The sequence below is a fragment of the Thalassophryne amazonica genome, chromosome 16 (genome assembly GCF_902500255.1).
Source record: "Thalassophryne amazonica chromosome 16, fThaAma1.1, whole genome shotgun sequence".
Lineage (NCBI taxonomy): Eukaryota > Metazoa > Chordata > Actinopteri > Batrachoidiformes > Batrachoididae > Thalassophryne > Thalassophryne amazonica.
The window spans coordinates 82,016,539-82,042,018 of NC_047118.1; the positions used below are offsets into that span (position 1 = coordinate 82,016,539).

The 25,480-nt window shown below is 41.9% G+C and overlaps 1 protein-coding gene across 1 annotated transcript in view; it reads left to right on the forward strand.

Annotated features, from left to right (window-relative positions):
• The window catches only part of gsg1l (gsg1-like), a 131,265-nt gene that overhangs the window by 88,090 nt on the left and 17,695 nt on the right, over nt 1-25,480 (forward strand). Inside the window, exon 3 of the mRNA XM_034191055.1 lies at nt 5,303-5,414. Within this exon, the coding sequence (XP_034046946.1) occupies nt 5,303-5,414 (112 nt within the window). The remainder of the gene's footprint in view (nt 1-5,302; nt 5,415-25,480) is intronic.

The window sequence follows — 25,480 nt, forward strand, 5'->3', positions numbered from 1 at the left end:
TTTAAGGTGGCAGTAATTAAACCATTACTTAAAAAGCCATCACTTGACCCAGCTATCTTAGCTAATTATAGGCCAATCTCCAACCTTCCTTTTCTCTCAAAGATTCTTGAGAGGGTAGTTGTAAAACAGCTAACTGATCACCTGCAGAGGAATGGTCTATTTGAAGAGTTTCAGTCAGGTTTTAGAATTCATCATAGTACAGAAACAGCATTAGTGAAGGTTACAAATGATCTTCTTATGGCTTCGGACAGTGGACTTATCTCTGTGCTTGTTCTGTTGGACCTCAGTGCTGCTTTTGATACTGTTGACCATAAAATTTTATTACAGAGATTAGAGCATGTCATAGGTATTAAAGGCACTGCGCTGCGGTGGTTTGAATCATATTTGTCTAATAGATTACAGTTTGTTCATGTAAATGGGGAATCTTCTTCACAGACTAAAGTTAATTATGGAGTTCCACAAGGTTCTGTGCTAGGACCAATTTTATTCACTTTATACATGCTTCCCTTAGGCAGTATTATTAGACGGTATTGCTTAAATTTTCATTGTTACGCAGATAATACCCAGCTTTATCTATCCATGAAGCCAGAGGATACACACCAATTAGCTAAACTGCAGGATTGTCTTACAGACATAAAGACATGGATGACCTCTAATTTCCTGCTTTTAAACTCAGATAAAACTGAAGTTATTGTACTTGGCCCCACAAATCTTAGAAGCATGGTGTCTAACCAGATCGTTACTCTGGATGGCATTTCCCTGATCTCTAGTAATACTGTGAGAAATCTTGGAGTCATTTTTGATCAGGATATGTCATTCAAAGTGCATATTAAACAAACATGTAGGACTGCCTTTTTGCATTTACGCAATATCTCTAAAATCAGAAAGGTCTTGTCTCAGAGTGATGCTGAAAAACTAATTCATGCATTTATTTCCTCTAGGCTGGACTATTGTAATTCATTATTATCAGGTTGTCCTAAAAGTTCCCTAAAAAGCCTTCAGTTGGTTCAGAATGCTGCAGCTAGAGTACTGACGGGGACTAGCAGGAGAGAGCATATCTCACCCGTGTTGGCCTCTCTTCATTGGCTTCCTGTTAATTCTAGAATAGAATTTAAAATTCTTCTTCTTACTTATAAGGTTTTGAATAATCAGGTCCCATCTTATCTTAGGGACCTCGTAGTACCATATTACCCCATTAGAGCGCTTCGCTCTCAGACTGCGGGCTTACTTGTAGTTCCTAGGGTTTGTAAGAGTAGAATGGGAGGCAGAGCCTTCAGCTTTCAGGCTCCTCTCCTGTGGAACCAGCTCCCAATTCAGATCAGGGAGACAGATACCCTCTCTACTTTTAAGATTAGGCTTAAAACTTTCCTTTTCGCTAAGGCTTATAGTTAGGGCTGGATCGGGTGACCCTGGACCATCCCTTGGTTATGTTGCTTTAGACGTAGACTGCTGGGGGGTTCCCATGATGCACTGTTTCTTTCTCTTTTTTCTCCGTATGCATCACTCTGCATTTAATCATTAGTGATCGATCTCTGCCCCCCTTCTCGGCATGTCTTTTTCCTGGTTCTTTCCCTCAGCCCCAACCAGTCTCAGCAGAAGACTGCCCCTCCCTGAGCCTGGTTCTGCTGGAGGTTTCTTCCTGTTAAAAGGGAGTTTTTCCTTCCCACTGTGGCCAAGTGCTTGCTCATAGGGGGTCGTTTTGACCGTTGGGGTTTTTCATAATTATTGTATGGCCTTGCCTTACAATATGGAGCGCCTTGGGGCAACTGTTTGTTGTGATTTGGCGCTATATAAGAAAAAAGTTGATTGATTGATTGATATATATATATATATATATATATATACACACACACAGTGAGGAAAATAAGTATTTGAACACCCTGCGATTTTGGCCTTGGCTTATTTTCAGTGAAGATCATAAAGCAAAAAACATATTTTAATGACCACCAACTCCACACCCTTCCCCTACACATGTTAATTACATACGGGTCATTCAGATCTACTGGACCTGGAGACATTAAAGTGTAGAAATAGTAGGTGATGTGTGATTTCACACGGTCCTCCTTTTTGGACCTTCTGTTAGTGTATGTGTGTGTTTTGTGTGTATATGCATCTGTATGTGCATGGATATATGTGTGGATATGCATGCATGCGTGCATGTGTGGCCAATTTTGACTTTAAACACCACCAATGCTTCTGATTAGAATCAAAGATGATCATAAACTCAACCCAACCAACAAACCAACGCTTCAGTCTTTGTCCATTGCCATAAGAAAGCATCATTTCCATTCACAGGATACGACAGTTCAGCTGTGAGGCCGAAGTCCTCAAAAGGAAAGCAGGTTTAGCTTACGGTTTTGATTTATAAATTAAATTAATCCAGATAGTTTAACTGCATAAATGTCAAGTCTGTCATTTGTACAAAGTGAAAATATTACACATATCTTTTAATTTTAGAATAATGCACTAATTCTGACGTTTTTTAACATTAACACACACAGATGCCAAACTGCATTATGGGTAAACTGCACCTCAATTTCAATTCAGTTTATTCACTTTATATAGCGCCAAATCACAACAGAGTCACCTCAAGGTGTTTCACACTAAACAATTCAGAAAACAAAATAAAATGAATTAAAAGATTAAAAAGCATAGTAAAAGAGTAAAAAAGCAAAAGGCATAGTAACATAATATGTCGGTATGTCCTATGCCATCCAGTTGGCAGTGTTCTATGCATTTTGACCCATCTACTGGATGGCATTGTGAATTACGCCCGGTTATATCACAAGCTTGTTGCTGCCTGGCTGAATCACAAATTTTAGTTTTGCAAATCCATTTTTTTGAACAAATGAAAAAAATATATATTTTACAAATACACATTTATTTGTAAAAGCAGCACACACATTAAGTTTTGTGTTAAATGAATCAACCAAGTGATCGCAGGCTCAGGTTACCCATAATGCAGTTTGGCATCTGTGTGTTAATGCTCAAAACTTCAGAAATAGTGCATTATTTTAAAATTTAAAATTAAAAAACGTGTTATATTTTCACGTTGTACAAATGACAGGCTTGACATTTATGTAGTTAAACTATCCGGGTTAATTTGGTTTATAAATCAAAGCCATAGGTCAAACCTGCTTTCCCTTTGAGGACTTCGGCCTTACGGCTGGACTGCTGCATGCTGTAAGGTAATGGCTTTTTTGTTGTGTTTTCTTTTGTAGCAAGAGCAGCAGCAACAGTCTGGCGGCCAGTCCCCTTCTGTTGGGGTAGAGTTGAGCTCAGCTCCTTTGAGCTGTGTCACTGCTGCAAAATACATAGCAGACAGGAATTGACTGGGTTTATAAATGTTTTTCACCGTTGCTAACTATGTAAAAAAAAAAAGTTTGCAGTCTAAAAGTCCTTGGAACGAAACTTATCGGAAGTTAATTGGTCCACTGATGGTTTTTGAAGTTAGCTGAAAAGCTAATCTGCTAACAAAAAAGTTTGATAATTAGCGGTTAGCAGATTAGCAGAACTGTGCCCACCACTGTGTGTGTATATATAGCTGGACATAGCACTTTTGCGGCACATTCCACTGTTACAGGAGATTTTGTAATGAAAGACATGCAGAGGATTTCGCGTTCAACAAAAAAACACCTCCATGTTGGAAACCATTTGTAAGATTCAGACGGCTTTTGGTGGCTTTTCAGTCGAGTGAGTATCCGAGAAATTGTTTAACAGCTGGGCATGTTCCAGCTTGTCCTGTGAGACTTCCAACACGGAGGTGTTGTTTGTCCTGCGCCATGAGTGGCTGCGTCGCGACGCACGAATCCGTCCGCACATCTTTCATTACAAAATCTCCTTAAACAGTGGAATGTGCCGATAAAGTGCTGATCCCGACCTCTTCTGAAACTTCTCTGCTAGTCACACGACGTCCTGCATCAACAGAGCCTTAAATTTGGAAGTGATCTCCTCGTTCCAGCCTGTCGATGGCCGCTCGGGGCACGGTGCGCCCTCCGCCGCCATGGGCCGTTTTTAATCCAGTTTTAATGGTCCTTAATCCGTGTGATACCAATAGAATCTTCACCGAAAGCCATCTGAATTTTCCAAATGGTTTCCATCTGGCTGTCTGGCAGAGTTTCTGAAAAAATTTTCATGGAACAAAGCGGCAGTCGCTCCGCCATTCCTAAACAATAAAAATCCGACGGGGTGGACCATTGCTCACTCAAAGCCTGCCCACAGGCGAATGACGCAACCGTCAGGCGTGAAAAAACTCACGCATGCGCACGAAGGTTCAAGCTTGTCTGATGCAAGCGCACATGATTCAAATCCATATAGTTTTTTAAAAAAATAAAAAGGTCGGATACTTTTCTCACAGACCTCTTATATGACTTGGTACAAATCACATAATTTTTCTCATAGTAAAAATTGAAAGATCCCATAGACCAGAACACCATACAAGGGTTAAAATACATAAATTAAACATAACAGAGCGACGTGGATTGAAAGTGAATTGATGGCTGAAGGGTTTAAGGCCTGTGCAGAACAGCAGTGGGGACAGTGCAACACCTTGGTATATTCTGCATTTGATGATGACTTATGCAATTGCATTGGAGTTGGCCTCCAGTGACATCTTCCACAGCCCCAGTGAGTTCCCAATGAAGGTTATCAGTGCACCGTCACCTTGTATAGTGCCAAGCACTCCAGTATCCATGTGTGGGACACTGAATCATCAGCTTTCTTGTAGTCATTCCAAGCTGTGCTCAGGTTGGTCTGCCTGGTCTTGTCCTGGTGCTCAGTCAACTAGTAGCTGGATAGTGTTGTGGTTGGATTACTGTCTTTGAAACAACAGACTGAATCCCAGTCAGGACATATGAGGGCCAACTGAGAATTTTTGAGCCTGACCTCGAAAAAGTAGGGTGAGGATGCTGTTTTCCATCCAGTTCTCTTGATTTTATGTTCCTTTTTTCTCCTTTCTGCATCTGCAGGAAATTTATACATCATATATTAAATTTTAGAAATACTTTTGCTTATATATACGCACCAATCTGTCATTTTGAAACTTTTTAGTAAAAACATGCATCCAACTGTTGCACTGAGATGTGCCTGATGTGCAGTACAATCAATGCACAATCACTTTTGCTTTAGTAACAATATGGTACCTGTCAATCAAAACCCTGGGATGCACTCTCTGTATATTGGCACTCTACGACCCCCCATTATTCTAACAAGGGACTGCGGCTGCTTGCCCTGTTTCTCTGTCATTTACAGAAATTTATATTTGCTGGTGATGACTGACAGTTCTTTCTCTGTATGTTGACAGGTCTTTTAGGCATGGTGGCACACATGATGTACACTCAGGTGTTCCAGATCACTGTAAGTCTTGGTCCTGAAGACTGGAGGCCTCACAGCTGGGACTACGGCTGGTCCTTCTGGTTAGTTCACAGCAGCACAAATCCACCTTCCGTATGAGGGGCAGACATGAAGGGCCAAGATAGTCCACATTTTTCTTGCTTCCAGTCATCTCTGCTGGTGATTTCACAGATGATCTGGGGTGTCATGTACAAAAACGTGGCATACGCCCGTCTCCATGTTAACGTTCAGATGTATCAAAAGTGAAATGACCATGAAAATGTGCCTTACACCACACCAAAACCATGGCTGGTGTACGCACGTTTCTACAGCTATTGGTCCACTGCCGACACATAGAGGTGATGCTGGGAAACTGTTAATAGCATGAAAGCATGAAGTCATCAGAGTGATGTGCACATCAGAGACACACTTATGAGCAATTAACACACCCATGTGTTTGCACTTATATGGGTGGATATAAAAGCATGCGCAAAGTGATGAGAAAAATAGCATTAATGGCTTCGTTAGTGTTGTTAGAGGACCTTGGAAATGGTGCAATCCGACGTGAGCATGTATTCAGGGAACATGAGGATTTACTTGCAAATGATGATAATTTGCTCATAAGCCAATTTCAATTACCAAGGCCACTGTTACTGGAGGTGCACACAGAACTGCAGCCAGCCCAGAGCACAGTACGGCAGGGAGCCAGGGATGGTCTGTGCTCACACAGGTGCGGCCCACACAATCACATTCCAACATTACAGCACAATTTGCAGTGACAGCCAGTTTCCCTAATGTGATCGGCGCTATTGACTGCACACATATTCCTATAAAGGTGCCATCACATGATTAATTTGTTTTTGTTAATAGGAAACAGTTTTATTCCATCAATGTTCACATTATATGTGATGTGCAAATGCATTGGGTTGGGTTGGGGACAGGCTAGAGGCTGGCACGGTCCATGATGGGTGGCTCCTTAGTGAATAAATAGTTTATTCATGTAATTGTTCCAAACAAAAAACAGCACTGGCACATTTAGGCATGTGCACATTCAAATATGTTTTATGTTATTATTATCAATGTCTTTTTGTTTTTCTTTTTTACAGTTGGAGCACTTCTTAACAGGTCGCAATTGTCTTCCTGTGTTCAGTATTTGTCAATAAACGTGTGTAAAGTTGTGAATGTCACACACTGTCAGCCATGGTGCAGCATTTGTTGTGAAAGTGTAGGAACATGGACCCACAACAGGGGGCGCAAATGAACGGACAATGGAGGAAGTCAAATAACAACACTTTACTGTTGTGAATAGGCACAACAAACACAACGGATCACAACAATAGACAAAGAGGTCAGTTCACAAGAATGTGTCACGTGGGCAGGCTCGAAGATAAGAGACGTCTGTCCAAAGCAGAACCGGAACCACACGATTTCCTCCGCCACCGAACCCCGGGAATACTGGAGCCGCCAAGTCCCGAACTCCCAGGTGGCCACTGCCTCCGCGTGTCGGATCTGGTACTGCTGGCGAGGAACAAAAACAGTTAAATGTGGGTGCGTTCGCACCCAGCAATCCGTATGGAGAGAAAACCACCTCCACCTCTCGTTGGAAGAATGTCTGCTATTCAACACACAAAAGTAATAAAGGGTTACTGTCAAAAACACAGTCAGCTGAGTACGTTACCTTCTAGGTAGAGCGATATCTCGGCAAAGAGGTGGAGATGTCGTCCTGCTGATATACCACTGCAGATCAGATGATTGGTGACAGCTGTTGTAGGTGATAAGTGACAGCTGTCACCCTGGCTGCTCCTGTAAGGCGGCAGCGCCCTCTGGTGCCTGGAGCCCGCACTCCAGACAGGGCGCCCTCTTGTGGTGGTGGGCCAGCAGTACCTCCTCTTCAGCGGCCCACACAACAGCATTTGCGCCCTCACACACACACACACACACACTCCCACTAACTTTATTTCCATTTCATGTTTATTCCGTTTCATAGACTACCCTTGCGTGTCTCCACGTTATTTCCAGTCATCTGTAGCACACACTCGGTATAAGTTTTTTTTCTGTGTTCATGTGGAATTATCAGAGAGAGGGGAATACCATGTCCCAGGTTCTATTTACATGAATTTGCATATTTAAATAGGGGCATGCACAGGTTACAAGTATGGTACATCTGCATGTGCGCTCAGTTTCAGGTTCAGAGGGATGTACAAACAGAACGTGCTTGGATCCATGCGTATGCACACTTTGATACTTCCATCCATCCATCCATCCATCCATCCATTTTCTTCCGCTTTATCTGGAGTCGGGTCGTGGGGGCAGCAGCTCAAGCTAAGCTTTGATACATCTGGATTTTTTTGTGCTCACGCCAGTTTTTTGTTTTGTTTTTTTTGCGTATGCCATGTTGCAGTACGAAATCCACACAAGTCTTTGTACATGACATGGCTCCAGGACTTTAAGTTAAGGAGAGGAGCTCATCAGTTAAGCTTGTCTTGGCCCTTCGTGGTACATTCTTCCCCAGCCCTGTTCTATTTTGATGTTTTGTTAAAAGACTAAGTTGGACACCAATTGTGTTCCTTATGAAGTGTGTGGACGCACTCTTAGTGTTCAGGTGTACGGACAAAAGCAGAGCTGTTGTTGCTGTCTGTGATAATTAAGCAGACTCTGACCTTCACTGTTCACTGCAGATAGCTCTCACAGCAGCTGTTGTCTGACTTCATCAGTTAATTTATGGATCAGTACACATCTGTGCAGACAAGCACAGAGTCGTCTTATGTAGCACCTTGGCTGATAAACAATCTATGAAACAAACAGTGGGAAGAAAAACTGCTGTCATTTAGTCAGCTGGCAAACTTCATCCAGGTGAACTTATCTCAGCACTTTGGATCCAGATCAGAATGTCTCCATGTGTTTACTTCATTCTCAGGACTTCTTTAAATTTTACACAGGTTTTTATACAACCCCTAATAAAAAAAAGGTTTGGAGAGTCTTTGGAAAATGCAAACAAATAAAAAACAGTGATTCTTGCATTTACTTTGATGACTGTTTCATTGCAGACTGTAAGAACAAAAGATATTTTATGTTTTGTGTGTTCAACTTCATTCCCTTTGTTATAATATAACAGAGTGGATCCTTGTCATTTGATTGGTGCTTTGTATGTCACATGACATGGATTAATTCATCCCATTTGTGTTCCGTTGCATTTAGAGTGCGGCTTGGTTCCATTTAGAGTGCAAATTTGGTTCCATATGTTTGGTACCATTGCACTCTGCACACATGCTCGTGCATGTGCATGGACGCGCACCACACGTGCCCGCGCACGCACACACAAAACAAATCCACTGTGCTGTCTGGAGGCTGTTGGCAGGAAGTTGGAATGATAAGCTGGACTAATTTCTGACGTGTTTTTTTTTTTTTTTTGCGCTGCACTGAAGATGTACACAGTCTTTTTTTTTTGGTAGTACACGCGTGCACAAGTGCCAACCCGGTTGCGTGTGTGTGCGCACGTGGGACAATGACACACTGATTTGATTGAGCTACCTGACGCTTTGGTGAAAGCTGGAACATACCATGGTCACCTCATGAAATATTCGTATCATTGAACTCATAAATTTGTATTATTTGTATAATATACATCCATTCCTGTATTTCAGGCCTGTAGCGCATTCCAAAAAACAGTTGAGGCAGGGGAAATTAAATAATTATGTTATTTCAAACAAGTGATGTCAACAGGTGATTGTAATCATGATTTGGCATAAAAGTAGTATCCATGAAATGCTGAGTCTTTGAGCAGCAAAGATGGACACAGGATCTCCAGTTTGTCAACAAATGCATTAGAAAATTATTGAAATGTTTTGAAACAATGTTCCTGAAAGAAAGATTGGAAAGGATTTGCACATTTCCCCCTCTACAGTGCATCATATCATTAAATGATTCAAGGAATCTGGAGGAATTTCAGTGCATAAAAGACAAGGGCACAACCATAAGACAAACACCCATGATCTCCTACCTGTCAGATGGCACTGCATCAAGAGCAATCATTCATCAATAGCTGATATATCCACACAAGCAAGGAATTACTTTGGGAAACATTTGTCAAGCACTAAAAAAAAAAAAATGCTTATTTTGGGTCTGCTCCTTTGCAGCCGGTCTGCTCTGTGTCAGCCTGATCCTGTCAGGTCTCAGAAACTAAGCAGTGCAGCATCTGGTTAGTACTTGGATGGGAGACCTCTTTGGAACACCAGCGGCTGTGTGTGTGTTTCTCTGGGTGAAACTGGAGTTGCGTCAGAAAGGGCATCCGGCGTAAAACTTGTGCCAATTACCAATGCAGATCTGGCGGTATCCGCTGTGGCGACCCCGTCCCAAGACTGGAGCAGCTGAAATGACAACACACACATTTTGGGTCTGCTCTTTTCTCAACCCCTGGCCAAGGCAGTGTCTCTACATCTGGAGATGGTCACCGAGTGACTGTGGCTACCCACTGCTCCTAGTGGTTGGATTGTGTCTAACTATAATTAGGATGGATTGCAGAGGACAAGTTTTGTTGTATGTATTCATGTACGTAAAATGACAATAAAGGCTCTTCTGCTGCTTCCTGTTCTTCTACAAAACAGAGATACATTCACAAATGTCACTTAAAAGGTTACTGTGAAAATAAGAAGCCTTATGTTAACATAGTCCAGAAGTGCTGTCAACTTGTCTGAACCCAGAAGCATAAATATGTATCAGTAGAAATATGTATTGTAACAGACGAATCAGTATTCCAGATGTTTTTTGTTTTTAAAGAAAGGGACATCGTGTGCCCTGGACAATGATCCAGACTGTTATCGGCAATAAGTCCAAAAGCCAGGGTCTGTCATGGTGGTGGGTGGCAAAAGGTAATTTTCACTTCTGTGATGGCAGCATTAATGCAGAAAAGTACACTGAGTGTTTAGAGCAATTTACGCTGTCTTCAGGATGACATCTTTACCAGGGACAGCCATGCATTTTTCAACAAGGCAAAACCATATTCTGCCCACATTACAGAGGCCGAACTGCAGAAGAAGGTGTATGGATACTGAGCTGGCCTGCTTGCTGTCAATCAATCAATCAATCAATCATTTTTTTTTATATAGCGCCAAATCACAACAAACAGTTGCCCCAAGGCGCTTTATATTGTAAGGCAAGGCCATACAATAATTATGTAAAACCCCAACGGTCAAAACGACCCCCTGTGAGCAAGCACTTGGCTACAGTGGGAAGGAAAAACTCCCTTTTAACAGGAAGAAACCTCCAGCAGAACCAGGCTCAGGGAGGGGCAGTCTTCTGCTGGGACTGGTTGGGGCTTTACGGAGAGAGAACCAGGAAAAAGACATGCTGTGGAGGGGAGCAGAGATCGATCACTAATGATTAAATGCAGAGTGGTTGCATACAGAGCAAAAAGAGAAAGAAACAATGCTCATGGGAACCCCCAGCAGTCTACGTCTATGCAGCATAACCTGCTATAGACCTGACCTGTCCCTAGTGGAGAATGTGTGGAGAATTTAAAACATAAATGCCCGTTTCCTCTGAGCGGTTCTGGTTCAGTACTGCACAGTACGTGTTAGAATGGTTAAGTCTGGCTTAGCTTTCATTTCCACTGCCAGCAGAACCCTTTTGTCTGGTAGAAGGAGCATGTAGATGTTGGCATGCATGTCATTGAGAGACGAACACATTTCATGGGCCTCGTCACTTCCACACGGAGTCCAAACAGAGTAATTTCACTTTGTTTTTTTTATTTTATTTTTGTCTTGGTAGATCATGGGATTTATTTTCATTCCGTACAGAATGCTGATGTGTCGACTCATGTCTGCAGTAAACGCTGACGTCATTGAATGAGGTGCTGTGAGTCCTTCAACTTTTAAAAAAAGTTATTTTTCTTGTGGCACAAAGCGCCGGCATGTTCTGGTTCAGGCTGAGACACACACTGGGAGAGGGACTTTGTGGGGTATTTTCTCCTCCAATAATTCTTAAAACCTTGATAAGACAAACAGAGTCAAGAAACACCAGTGAGACAGAAAGTCAATTTTAGCTCGCGAGGAGTGCAAGTCAGGCTGTACACCAAAGCTACACTAAAGTCTGGCCTGCGCTCCTGCTCTTTTATTTAGGACTTCCCTACATACATGGGCGGTACAGCTCCTAAGGGGAGGAGTGATAGCGCGTGAGCTGTTGCCGCAGAACTGCTGATTGCACAATACATTCAGGACTTTCAGAACCTTTTTAATCTTGGGCTCGATTAAGATGTGTTTAAGACATCTAACGATTAATCACACTTCTTCTGACACAAGGACTAATGTATCATAATCACACTGTGGTTGGAACATTCAATTCTCTATTCTTTATCTCACTGCTGCGCTTATGGCTGCATTCTGCCTGGGTCATCTTCACATGTCCTGAAAAAGAGCTTAGCGTGCACACAGAGATACCACAACTTGCAGAAGCACGTCATGTCACATATCTTAAGTAACCTTCACCCATCACATCAGTACAGTACACTTTATCAGAGCAGAGAGAACTACATTCTACCAGAGCAGAGAACACAAAACATGCATGATAAAATAAAACAGTGTATCTACAGAATAACTCCAACATTCCCCACTGTTTATCATGCATTCCAACGGTATTACATCTTCACCTAAAAGTAAACAATTGTTACTAAGCAACCACTTCTTATTCAGATTTTCAGCTGCAATTTTCAGGCACCACAGACTTTAGGTGCGTCAACAAGTCCTTGGCTAAAACGGGAATGGCTTTTTCTGGGAGGAGTAGGGACACTAAAGCACAGTAGCCTGACACATTCCTAGGCAATCTGTCAAAAATTCTATTATCTCCACACCACCACCACACGTCACTTCGGCTGACTGGTATAAATGAACCGTTTTTCTGTATTATTCGACTACACCACTTGTCTTATTACATTTTCAGCTAAAGCTTCATTGGCTAAGAGTGTGTTAACTCATCACGTCAACAGTTCAAGCTTGAACTGGAGTTGTGAGCTTTTCAATATCATCATAATTCTCAACACAGTCATTATAGTTTTCTCCACTAAGGTCTGACTGTTTCAATGCTTGATATTTTGGCATAGTTTGTTGGAAAGCCAGATTACACTGTACAAATGTATTTGACACCATTTTGCCAACCATTGTTTTGATATAAGGGATCACACAACACATGCAAAGTCCAATCAGAATTAGGACTATAATAACTGGTGTCACCATTTTCAATAGTAACTGCCAACATGGTCCTGAAGTCAACCAGGACCAGGGATTCCACCGGTTCACGGCTAGGGTGTCTTTATGCATTGCATCACAAAGTTTATTCAGCTCTTCCAATGCGTCCTGCACATCCACTGAATGAATGGAGTCTGGGATGAAGTACAGCATGTTGTGTTCAGCAGAACACAAACTCCTCCCTGTGAACCAGTAAGGAAGTCTAAAACCATGCGATTTTGCATCACCATGGTACGTAAAGCATCTATTTCAGTGTTTTGAGCTGCTACTATTTTTTCAGTTACATTCATGAACAGACCCAATCGATAATTCAGAGTTTCAATCATTAATAAATTTTTTCCCACTCCTATCCAGGGGAACAATGAATGTGCTATTTTATCTCCTACAGACCACAATTTTTGGTCCTTTGGTACATCCGAGCCCCACATGTGATCATGTGGTAACACATCTGGGTATATCAATCTCCTCCGTCTGGTGCTGCCATTCTTCTCTGTGGAGGTCCTTGGCACTACCACATATGTATGGTCAGTCACCGGGTAGGTGCACACACACCACCCCAATTTGGTGGGAGACTCATGTACAGTCTGGAACCACAAAGCCAATAGATGTCATCATACACCGGAGTACCATTTACAGGTGGTAGCAAAAACCTACTAACATAAGCACATGATTCATCCGTTCCCCATGGACAGGAGCCTGTATAATTACATCCCCGTCCAATGTGATGAAGATAAGTACCATCCACATATTATGTTTTGGTTAGGCTTAAATTATTTGATAAAACATACGTTTGGGTACACAGACGTTTCTTAATTTTACCTACAGTTTTATTCCCTGTCCCGTAAAAGCAAATCGGGAATGGCCGTTGTGATGACAATTTAACGTGATGATATTTTTGCGTTCCTTCAGTCTAGTCAATGGAGCAGCACTTGGGCACGCTTGTACGTCCTCTGTTGAAATCCCTATCATATAAGTGGTTGCACTGAGGCAAGTGGTGTTACATCTTATCAGATTTGCTGAGAACTGCTGCCCCCGAAATACAGTTTGATTATGCATCCGTATGATAAGACATTCTGTCACCCTAGCAGGGTACGGTTTAGCCGTCAGAGCTGGGTGTGTTGAGGATATAGGTATTTGCGAACAAACATAACAATTAGTAACGTAATTCCATAGCCAATAAATGAACATATCTGTACCACATATTAGTATGGTATATATGAGGGTGTCCATCTGTCTCATTCACATTATGAATAAACCTCTTCTGACGTTGCTTGCGTTGTTCTCTGGCTCGGTCCACAGTGAGCTGCAATTCTTGGGTCAACCACCAGGCCAGGAATCCGAGGAGCACGAAACACACTAAGATCACAACGCAACCGGCTGCCCTACCAACAGTCCGGCAGCGGCGGCGCTGAGCACGCCGCTCCGGGGTCTGCTGTAGTTCAGTCATGATTGCTAGGATACAGTGTTGTTAACCAACCTCACCTAATAGTGCAAGGATCTCCCTGCTTCACTGGCGTTGAGACAATCTATTACTAATTAAATAGACTCCCTTTGTAGCCAGACTTCCCCTTACACTGTGGAGGCAGCCAACACACGCTGTATCTTACAGTGATGTATCCACGTTGATCTCTCCGCTATCTTTACTGCAGTTGGTGTTGTTAACAGCACTTGGTATGAACCTTCCCAACGAGGACTGGACCAGTTCTTCCTCTTAATCACTCTGATGAACACCCAGTCTCCTGGCTAGACTACTGGAAGGCCGTCCTGTGGAAGATCAAAATTATTCGGCAGTAAATGTGTTTAAGTTATCTCTTTCTGTGTTAATGTCTTTTTCATAAAATTTGCTAATGTTGTTCCTCATCTGCTGTTTTAGTATCCATGTCAAAATTGGTAGACGATATGGTCGTCCATAAAGTATCTCAAATGGTGTTAACCCTGATGGTGTTGGTGTTATTCTCATATACAATTTTACTAGGTCCAAACATTCAATCCAGGTTTGTTTTGTCTCTTCTATACATTTCCTTAATCTTATTTTTATTGTGCCCTTTGTCCTTTCCACTAATCCTGCACTGTGTGGGTGGTAAGCACAATGATGTTTTAATTTAATTTTCATGTGTTCTGCTACTCTTTGTACAACTTCATTTACAAAATGTGTTCCATTATCACTGTACAATGTCTCTGGTATTCCATAATACGGAATAATTGTCTTACACAGTGCTTTTGCTACTGTTAAAGCATCTGCTTTTTGTGATGGAACAATTTTTACCCATTTTGAAAAGGCATCAATTAATACTAGACAGTATTGATAAGGTCCACATCGATTTAGTTCAATAAAGTCCATATGAACAATTTGAAAAGGATACTGTGGTTTTGGGAATTGCCCTCTCCGGGGTCTTATACTTCCCTGTGGTTTGTGTTTCAATCAGGTAACACAGGCTTTAAAAAAATGTTTTGAGTATAAATTAAATCCATAGGTAGTAAAGTATTGGTCTACCATATATACCATCCCCCCTGTCGACACACCCATGTGTCGCAATTGCAGCTGCTTTGAATAAGCTTTTGGGTAGGATGGGTTTGTTATGTATACAATAAAGTCCTTTGGGGGTTTGGGGGTTGCCCCATTTTTCACCACAAATGTCGTTCCTGCGCTGGTGCCTGTTTTTGCATATCCAATAAAAGGTCAGAATCTATTAATGGTTCATTGTCTGTCTGGCAGGCGATAAGAATGTATCCAAACGTTTGGAATAATAGCCAACTGGTTTATTTTTATTACCGTGTTGTTGTAGCAAGACTGCACACATGAATCCCTGTTTTGTGTCCACCATGAGAGTGAATGGCTTGGCATAATTGGGCAGAGATAATACTGTGGAACTCACAAGTTCTTGTTTAAGAGCTGTAAACTGTTCTTCAGCTTCTTTATTCCACTGTATTTTGTCAGTCATATCCATTGGTATAGAGTGTATTAAATCCTGAAATTTCTGCACCATCTCTGCATAACATGGAATCCAGGCTCTGCAATAATTACAGATACCTAGAAAAGTCATCATTTCCTTTTTCTGCTTCAGGTTTTAACGGGTATTGTTTGATCCGTGGTCTCCAATCAGATCGTGGCTTAATTTTGACTGGCGGAATATTTTTCAACAGTCCTACATCTGTGGGTGCATTCACCCAGAGATGAGGAGGCAGTTTGGCCAATAAAGTCTCATCTTCCTGTGTCAACAACACAGATGTTGTTAAATTTCAATCATCCAGATCTACTTCATGTATCACCGGTGTCGTCCAAGCACTTACAAACTTGTATTTCCGATACAAGTCTGTGGATGGACTGAAATCCCACACCGACATTGCATCTGCTTCATGCCAATCAGTTGCTTCCTCAGCTATTTTAACAATTCCTCCAAGGTCCTTCCAGGACTGAGTGTCTGCCCTTATCAGTGAAATATGCGGCACAGCCTCAGGTTTTCCTCTGTACCATTTGTCTGCACTTTGGGTCAGCACTACACTACACACAGAGGTGGTTTTTCTGTCTGTGTATAGGTGTGCTACTGTCTGTAATTCTGATGGAATTTTCAGAAATCCTGCTCCACACCTTTCATCCTTTCGTGGAGTGAATAGCATAGTTATGTGTAGATCTTTAGGTGACATCATTACTACATGTTCTCTGTTTTCACAGGTCATCAGACCTTCCTCCAATAATTGTTCAGTTTGTCTCAATTCCGACAGATCCAAAGAGTACTGCCAGGCCTGGGCCAAATTTGTATATACAGTAGCGGGCTGCCTTTTTTGTTTTCAGATTTCTTTCTGCGTGTATGGCGTGGTCTACATACTCTTGTAACCCAGCTGTTGGGAACGTTATCATGTGTTTGTCTACCCATGCTCGGGTATCTGATCTGGAGTTGGCATGGAGTGCATTTGTCAATTGTTCATACACGCTATCATTTTTCAGTGGTAGAAGACCACTGTGCACTTTAAAAACTTTTTCCATTTGATGTCGATAGTCTTCGAATGGTTCATCATCTTTCTGTTTTGTGCGATTTATTTCTGTGTAATTTGACTTCTGCTGGTATTTCTGCTTAATTCTCAGCAATAGTGCGGCCAATCGATCTTCCAATTCCTGACTATCATGGGCTAATGGAGTGTGGTCTGCCTCTGCAGGATCCCAATCTCCTTTTACATCAGCCCAATCCTTTGTCACAGTTGCCATTATGACTTGTTGAACTTCATCCCCTCTAAGATTGTAGGATTTAACCAAAGCGGTTACGTCAATAATGTACTGGGCTACATCTTCTCGTGGGGGAGTTACACCTTCCACAGCTGCCTTAACGTCTGCTTGTGTCCAAGTTCGGTACACAAGAATAGTTCTTGGTCCTGACGTATGTGGATTTGCCACATGAATCATTGGATAGACTCCTGATCCACCTGGTTCCTGATCAGCCGGTGGGGCTGATGGTCCAGGTTGTTTTTCTTCATCTTTTGGTGTTTTGGATCGTGTTCTCATGACGTGTTGTGTAGGGTCTACATATGATGGGGGTTGTCCCTGTGGTAAATCTGGATAGAGTTTATTCTCCTTTATTTCAGCTTCTGGCTGACTGTGTTTTGTAGTATCCAATTTTACTACCATTTCTACTTTGGAGCCGCAGGCCCTGTCTCATTATCTTCTTGTCTGTGAAACATCACGTTCCCCTGCTCCTTCTTATCATTTACTGTTTCTTTCTGTCTTTCCTTTGCTTCTCTAAGGCCCTTCTTTCGTTTCTCAACTTCTCTTTCCCATGCTACAATTTCACCTTGACCTTCTTTTTTTTTTTTCAATTTTTTTTTTACTTGTTCCACACTTTTTCTCAATACTGTTCTTTAGTGTAGTTAATGACTCTTGCTGCAGGCGTCCATCAAATCCATGATCTTTTATCCACTTATCTAAGTGTTTTGTTGAATTTGGATCAATTTTATTCATGTATATCCAATTTTTTGTTTTTAGATCGTCCCGGGACTTAGGTCTCTCATTTTTACTGTTAGATTTACCCATTTTGTGTTTCAGAACGTTTTAGACCAGTGATGGTTTTGCCCCTACAGGGTCCTAATCCACTGGTGTTGTTACAATCACAGGGTAGTAATCAACTATTCTGAGAAGTGCGTTCCCTTTCGCCACCCCGGAGGGCACGGGAAGGCCTTGCCTTTGCTTCTTCTCAAAACTTACTACTTACTTTCCTGTGAGATTTTCATAGAGGGGAGTCGAAGTGACTCCACACTCTCACTCAGTCACTTTTATTACACTCACACACAGTTATTTTATTTACACAAATACATAGAAACACTTTTAATAACCGTACGCGTATTCTTAGGCCAGGGGAGCTCGCCCTCCCGTGGAATTTAACTAATGTCCTGCATTAGGGGAGTCCACCATCCGTGCGACGTTTAACTGCCTTTTCACTGTGCACTTATTTCTAACCGGTATTTCCTTTACGTATTAAAACAGAGGAGTCCATACCCTCCTTCCGGAATTTAACTACGTGCGTCCTTCGCTAACCGTAGAGGAGTCCGCCCTCCTCGCTGAGTTTAACTGCTTTACATTAACAGACGATTCCACGCCATCGCTTATGGAGTTTAACTGTTTATGTGATCACACTTTTATTCCCTACCGGTACGCGTATATAAACAGAGGAGTCCGCACCCTCCTTCGGAACTTAACTACGTGCGTTCCTCGCCATCGTAGAGGAGTCCGACCTCCTTACAGAGTTTAACTGTGTTTCATTAACAGACGATTCTGTATCATCGCTTGCGGAATTTAACTGTTTATGTGATCTGATCACCACTCATTCAGTACTGTCACAAAGAAATTTTACTCACTGACTCGACTTCCTGTCTGTCTTCTTCGGGAAAATCTCGTCAACCAGACGATGCCAACGGCGGTCGACAATTGCAGACACGATCAATCGATCGGACCTTGGCCAAGGATTTACGTCTGGACTTGACGACCTCCGCTGGACACCTCCGGTATTGTTGAGATCCCGGACGAGCCCCCAGTCAATGTGGGGTATTTTCTCCTCCAATAATTCTTAAAACCTTGATAAGACAAACAGAGTCAAGAAACACCAGTGAGACAGAAAGTCAATTTTAGCTCGCGAGGAGTGCAAGTCAGGCTGTACACCAAAGCTACACTAAAGTCTGGCCTGCGCTCCTGCTCTTTTATTTAGGACTTCCCTACATACATGGGCGGTACAGCTCCTAAGGGGAGGAGTGATCGTGCGTGAGCTGTTGCCGCAGAACCGCTGATTGCACAATACATTCAGGACTTTCAGAACCTTTTTAATCTTGGGCTCGATTAAGATGTGTTTAAGACATCTAACGATTAATCACACTTCTTCTGACACAAGGACTAATGTATCATAATCACACTGTGGTTGGAACATTCAATTCTCTATTCTTTATCTCACTGCTGCGCTTATGGCTGCATTCTGCCTGGGTCATCTTCACATGTCCTGAAAAAGAGCTTAGCGTGCACACAGAGATACCACAACTTGCAGAAGCACGTCATGTCACATATCTTAAGTAACCTTCACCCATCACATCAGTACAGTACACTTTATCAGAGCAGAGAGAACTACATTCTACCAGAGCAGAGAACACAAAACATGCATGATAAAATAAAACAGTGTATCTACAGAATAACTCCAACAGACTTCTTTTAAAACACTACATTTCTTCAGCCACGACAAGGAACTAAAGTATTTTCAGACGTTATTTTCAAAAATCAGGACACATATGGATAAGGTTTCGTCAGGCTGTGATGATGAATCTGACTGAAATGAACAGGTAAGATTAAGACTTTATTTTACTACGTGTGTGAATGGTTTTAATATTTGAAACAAATCAAATCAAATCAATTTTATTTATATAGCACCAAATCACAACAAACAGTTGCCCCAAGGTGCTTTATATTGTAAGGAAAAAGCCATACAAATATTACAGAAAACCCCAACGGTCAAAACGACCCCCTATGAGCAAGCACTTGGCGACAGTGGGAAGGAAAAACTCCCTTTTAACAGAAGAAAACCTCCAGCAGAACCAGGCTCAGGGAGGGGCAGTCTTCTGCTGGGACTGGTTGGGGCTGAGGGAGAGAACCAGGAAAAAGACATGCTGTGGAAGAGAGCAGAGATCAATTACTAATGATTAAATGCAGAGTGGTGCATACAGAGCAAAAAGAGAAAGAAACAATCAGTGCATCATGGGAACCCCCCAGCAGTCTACGTCTATAGCAGCATAGCTAAGGGATGGTTCAGGGTCACCTGATCCAGCCCTAACTATAAGCTTTAGCAAAAGGAAAGTATTAAGCCTAATCTTAAAAGTAGAGAGGGTGTCTGTCTCCTGATCAAATTGGGAGCTGGTTCCACAGGAGAGGAGCCTGAAAGCTGAAGGCTCTGCTCCATTCTACTCTTACAACCCTAGGAACTACAAGTAAGCCTACAGTCTGAGAGCGAAGCGCTCTATTGGGGTGATATGGTACTATGAGGTCCCTAAGATAAGATGGGACCTGATTATTCAAAACCTTATAAGTAAGAAGAATAATTTTAAATTCTATTCTAGAATTAAGCTCTCTGAAAAGAGAGCTTTAAATCAGAAGTGCCTGACTCTGTGGTATAACTCACAAACTCGTAGCTTAAAGCAGATAACCCATAAGTTGGAGAGGAAATGGCGTCTCACTAATTTAGAAGATCTTCACTTAGCCTGGAAAAAAGAGTCTGTTGCTCTATAAAAAAGCCCTCCGTAAAGTAGGACATCTTTCTACTCATCACTAATTGAAGAAAATAAGAACAACCCCAGGTTTCTTTTCAGCACTGTAGCCAGGCTGACAAGAGTCAGAGCTCTATTGAGCTGAGTATTCCATTAACTTTAACTAGTAATGACTTCATGACTTTCTTTGCTAACAAAATTTTAACTATTAGAGAAAAAATTACTCATAACCATCCCAAAGACGTATCGTTATCTTTGGCTGCTGTCAGTGATGCCGGTATTTGGTTAGACTCTTTCTCTCCGATTGTTCTGTCTGAGTTATTTTCATTAGTTACTTCATCCAAACCATCAACCTGTTTATTAGACCCCATTCCTACCAGGCTGCTCAAGGAAGCCCTACCATTATTTAATGCTTCGATCTTAATATGATCAATCTATCTTTGTTAGTTGGCTATGTACCACAGGCTTTTAAGGTGGCAGTAATTAAACCATTACTTAAAAAGCCATCACTTGACCCAGCTATCTTAGCTAATTATAGGCCAATCTCCAACCTTCCTTTTCTCTCAAAAATTCTTGAAAGGGTAGTTGTTAAAACAGCTAACTGATCATCTGCAGAGGCTATGGTCTATTTGAAGAGTTTCAGTCAGGTTTTAGAATTCATCATAGTACAGAAACAGCATTAGTGAAGGTTACAAATGATCTTCTTATGGCCTCGGACAGTGGACTCATCTCTGTGCTTGTTCTGTTAGACCTCAGTGCTGCTTTTGATACTGTTGACCATAAAATTTTATTACAGAGATTAGAGCATGCCATAGGTATTAAAGGCACTGCGCTGCGGTGGTTTGAATCATATTTGTCTAATAGATTACAATTTGTTCATGTAAATGGGGAATCTTCTTCACAGACTAAAGTTAATTATGGAGTTCCACAAGGTTCTGTGCTAGGACCAATTTTATTCACTTTATACATGCTTCCCTTAGGCAGTATTATTAGACGGTATTGCTTAAATTTTCATTGTTACGCAGATGATACCCAGCTTTATCTATCCATGAAGCCAGAGGTCACACACCAATTAGCTAAACTGCAGGATTGTCTTACAGACATAAAGACATGGAGACCTCTAATTTCCTGCTTTTAAACTCAGATAAAACTGAAGTTATTGTACTTGGCCCCACAAATCTTAGAAACATGGTGTCTAACCAGATCCTTACTCTGGATGGCATTACCCTGACCTCTAGTAATACTGTGAGAAATCTTGGAGTCATTTTTGATCAGGATATGTCATTCAAAGCGCATATTAAACAAATATGTAGGACTGCTTTTTTGCATTTACGCAATATCTCTAAAATTAGAAAGGTCTTGTCTCAGAGTGATGCTGAAAAACTAATTCATGCATTTATTTCCTCTAGGCTGGACTATTGTAATTCATTATTATCAGGTTGTCCTAAAAGTTCCCTAAAAAGCCTTCAGTTAATTCAAAATGCTGCAGCTAGAGTACTAACGGGGACTAGAAGGAGAGAGCATATCTCACCCATATTGGCCTCTCTTCATTGGCTTCCTGTTTAATTCTAGAATAGAATTTAAAATTCTTCTTCTTACTTATAAGGTTTGAATAATCAGGTCCCATCTTATCTTAGGGACCTCGTAGTACCATATCACCCCAATAGAGCGCTTTGCTCTCAGACTGCAGGCTTACTTGTAGTTCCTAGGGTTTGTAAGAGTAGAATGGGAGGCAGAGCCTTCAACTTCAGGCTCCTCTCCTGTGGAACCAGCTCCCAATTCAGATCAGGGAGACAGACACCCTCTCTACTTTTAAGATTAGGCTTAAAACTTTCCTTTTTGCTAAAGCTTATAGTTAGGGCTGGATCAGGTGACCCTGAACCATCCCTTAGTTATGCTGCTATAGACGTAGACTGCTGGGGGGTTCCCATGATGCACTGTTTCTTTCTCTTTTTGCTCTGTATGCACCACTCTGCATTTAATCATTAGTGATTGATCTCTGCTCCCCTCCACAGCATGTCTTTTTCCTGGTTCTCTCCCTCAGCCCCAACCAGTCCCAGCAGAAGACTGCCCCTCCCTGAGCCTGGTTCTGCTGGAGGTTTCTTCCTGTTAAAAGGGAGTTTTTCTTTCCCACTGTAGCCAAGTGCTTGCTCACCGGGGGTCGTTTTGACCGTTGGGGTTTTACATAATTATTGTATGGCCTTGCCTTGCAGTGTGGGGTGCCTTGGGGCAGCTGTTTGTTGTGATTTGGCGCTACATATTTGTTTAATATGCGCTTTGAATGACATATCCTGATCAAAAATGACTCCAAGATTTCTCACAGTATTACTAGAGGTCAGGGTAATACCATCCAGAGTAAGGATCTGGTTAGACACCATGTTTCTAAGATTTGTGGGGCCAAGTACAATAACTTCAGTTTTATCTGAGTTTAAAAGCAGGAAATTAGAGGTCATCCATGTCTTTATGTCTGTAAGACAATCCTGCAGTTTAGCTAATTGGTGTGTGTCCTCTGGCTTCATGGATAGATAAAGCTGGGTATCATCTGCGTAACAATGAAAATTTAAGCAATGCCGTCTAATAATACTGCCTAAGGGAAGCATGTATAAAGTGAATAAAATTGGTCCTAGCACAGAACCTTGTGGAACTCCATAATTAACCTTAGTCTGTGAAGAAGATTCCCCATTTACATGAACAAATTGTAATCTATTAGATAAATATGATTCAAACCACCGCAGCGCAGTGCCTTTAATACCTATGGCATGCTCTAATCTCTGTAATAAAATTTTATGGTCAACAGTATCAAAAGCAGCACTGAGGTCTAACAGAACAAGCACAGAGATGAGTCCACTGTCCGAGGTCATAAGAAGATCATTTGTAACCTTCACTAATGCTGTTTCTGTACTATGATGAATTCTAAAACCTGACTGAAACTCTCAAATAGACCATTCCTCTGCAGATGATCAGTTAGCTGTTTTACAACTACCCTTTCAAGAATTTTTGAGAGAAAAGGAAGGTTGGAGATTGGCCTATAATTAGCTAAGATAGCTGGGTCAAGTGATGGCTTTTTAAGTAATGGTTTAATTACTGCCACCTTAAAAGCCTGTGGTACATAGCCAACTAACAAAGATAGATTGATCATATTTAAGATCGAAGCATTAAATAATGGTAGGGCTTCCTTGAGCAGCCTGGTAGAAATGGGGTCTAATAGACATGTTGATGGTTTGGATGAAGTAACTAATGAAAAATATGTAGCAGACAGGAACTAACAGGGTTTATAAATGTTTTTCATTGCTTCTAACTACGTTACCAGTCTAAAATGTTAGCAGTCTAAAAGTTATTGGAACTAAATTTTTTGGAAGCTAGTTGGTTCGCTGATGGTTTTTGAAGTTATTTGAAAAGCTAATCCGCAAACAATAAAATTAGTGGATTACCAGAACTATGCCCACCACTGCCGTTAGAGCTCTTAGGTAAGACCTTTGATGTCTGAGATTATAGTATTTAATCTCATCTTTGGTGTTTCCATCATGTTGAATATGAATATATGCATTTAAACCACAGTGCAGCTTTTTGCAGGTGTCACTATACCTTCAGTAATGCTGTCTCTGTTCCTCTGTCTGCAGCTGTGCAAACTGTCCCATGTGCACCCAAATGAAAACACAGTCAGGCTTCAGGATTGTCACCTCTTCATTCTTGCATGCACTTTACAGTATCTGTGCAGCCAGGCTTTGGCATAATGTTCACTTCATATTTTACTGCACATTTATTCTGAGGTGAAACTCCATTCATGCTTGAAAGGTCACGTTGTTTGACAGATCTGCCTTCAAAATAGGAACAATTTCATGTGATTTATTTCTTGACATGTCCTTGAGAACAGCTCAAATGTTGCTCATAATAGCTGTAGCAGGGGAGTTGATGTTACAGTTTTGTCATAGAATCATTAAATTCTACACACCAATACTTGGTAGCCTGGAGCTACATGAATTCACTCAAATTGTGTGTTAGCAATAACTGTAATTCATGTGCTGTGCATGTTCTGTGACAGTTCATTAGAGAATTGTCAGAAACTCAGCAGTTACGTGGATTGTTTCCTGTTTTAACCCTGTTTTGTTGAACATGGCTGGATATTAGTACTGCTATTTATCATATGTCATCCGAGTGAGTGGATGTTTTGTTTGTACGTTTTTGTGTGAGAGAAACAGAGATTATTTTTTATTAACCCAAAATTTCAGACAGCTACTACATGAGAGATGAAGAAATAATGGGAACTGTCTGAAAACATTAGAGACATAGGTGGTGAGTTGGCAGTTAAGTGGAGAGTCAAGGACGACACTGTTGGGAAGGTGTCGTGACACGGACCTACAACAGGGGGCGTTAATGAACGGACAATGGATAAGCCAAAAAGTAACAATTTAATGTTGTGAATCGCACAACGAAAAACAGACAACGACAAAGAATGTGGATCATCAATCATACACGAGGTGACGTGTGGGCAGGCTCGAAGATAGAAGACGTCTGGCGAGAGAAAAGCCGGATCCCACACAGCTTCCACCGCCAACGGATCTGAAGAACACCGGAGCCGCCAAGCCCTGCGCCCCAGGTGGCCGCTGTCTTCAGCAGTCAGACCCGGTACTGCTGGCAGAAACAGAAACAGTTAATGGTGGGTGTGTGAATACACACCCAGTAGTCTTACAGTGCTTAATTCCTCCAGGAGGGAAAACCTCCACCTCCAGATACAGAATCACCCGTGCAGCTCCTGTCAGTCACTTCCCTGGAAGGAGTGAGAGGCAAAGACGTCGCGCTCACACTATCCGCCAATCCAGCTTCAGACTGTCACCACAGGAAAACGGCTGCACACAGAACAATATTCAGTCTCAGAAAATTCACAGCAGAGAAGGTTACCTGAATGGTAGCTGATTTCTCGGCGGGGAGGTGGAGTTGCAGTCCGGCAATTAATGGAGGATGTAGTTGATGAGTGACAGCTGGTGTTGATGATGTGTGACAGCTGTCACTCAGTAGTTCTGACGCCCTCTCGTGCTTGAAGCCCGCACTCCAAGCAGGGCGCCATCTGGTGGTGGTGGGCCAGCAGTACCTCCTCTTCAGCGGCCCACACGACAGACACGAAGGAATTCAGGGAAAGAGGAATGCAGGGTGAGAAACGTGTTACAGGAACAACACAAACCAGA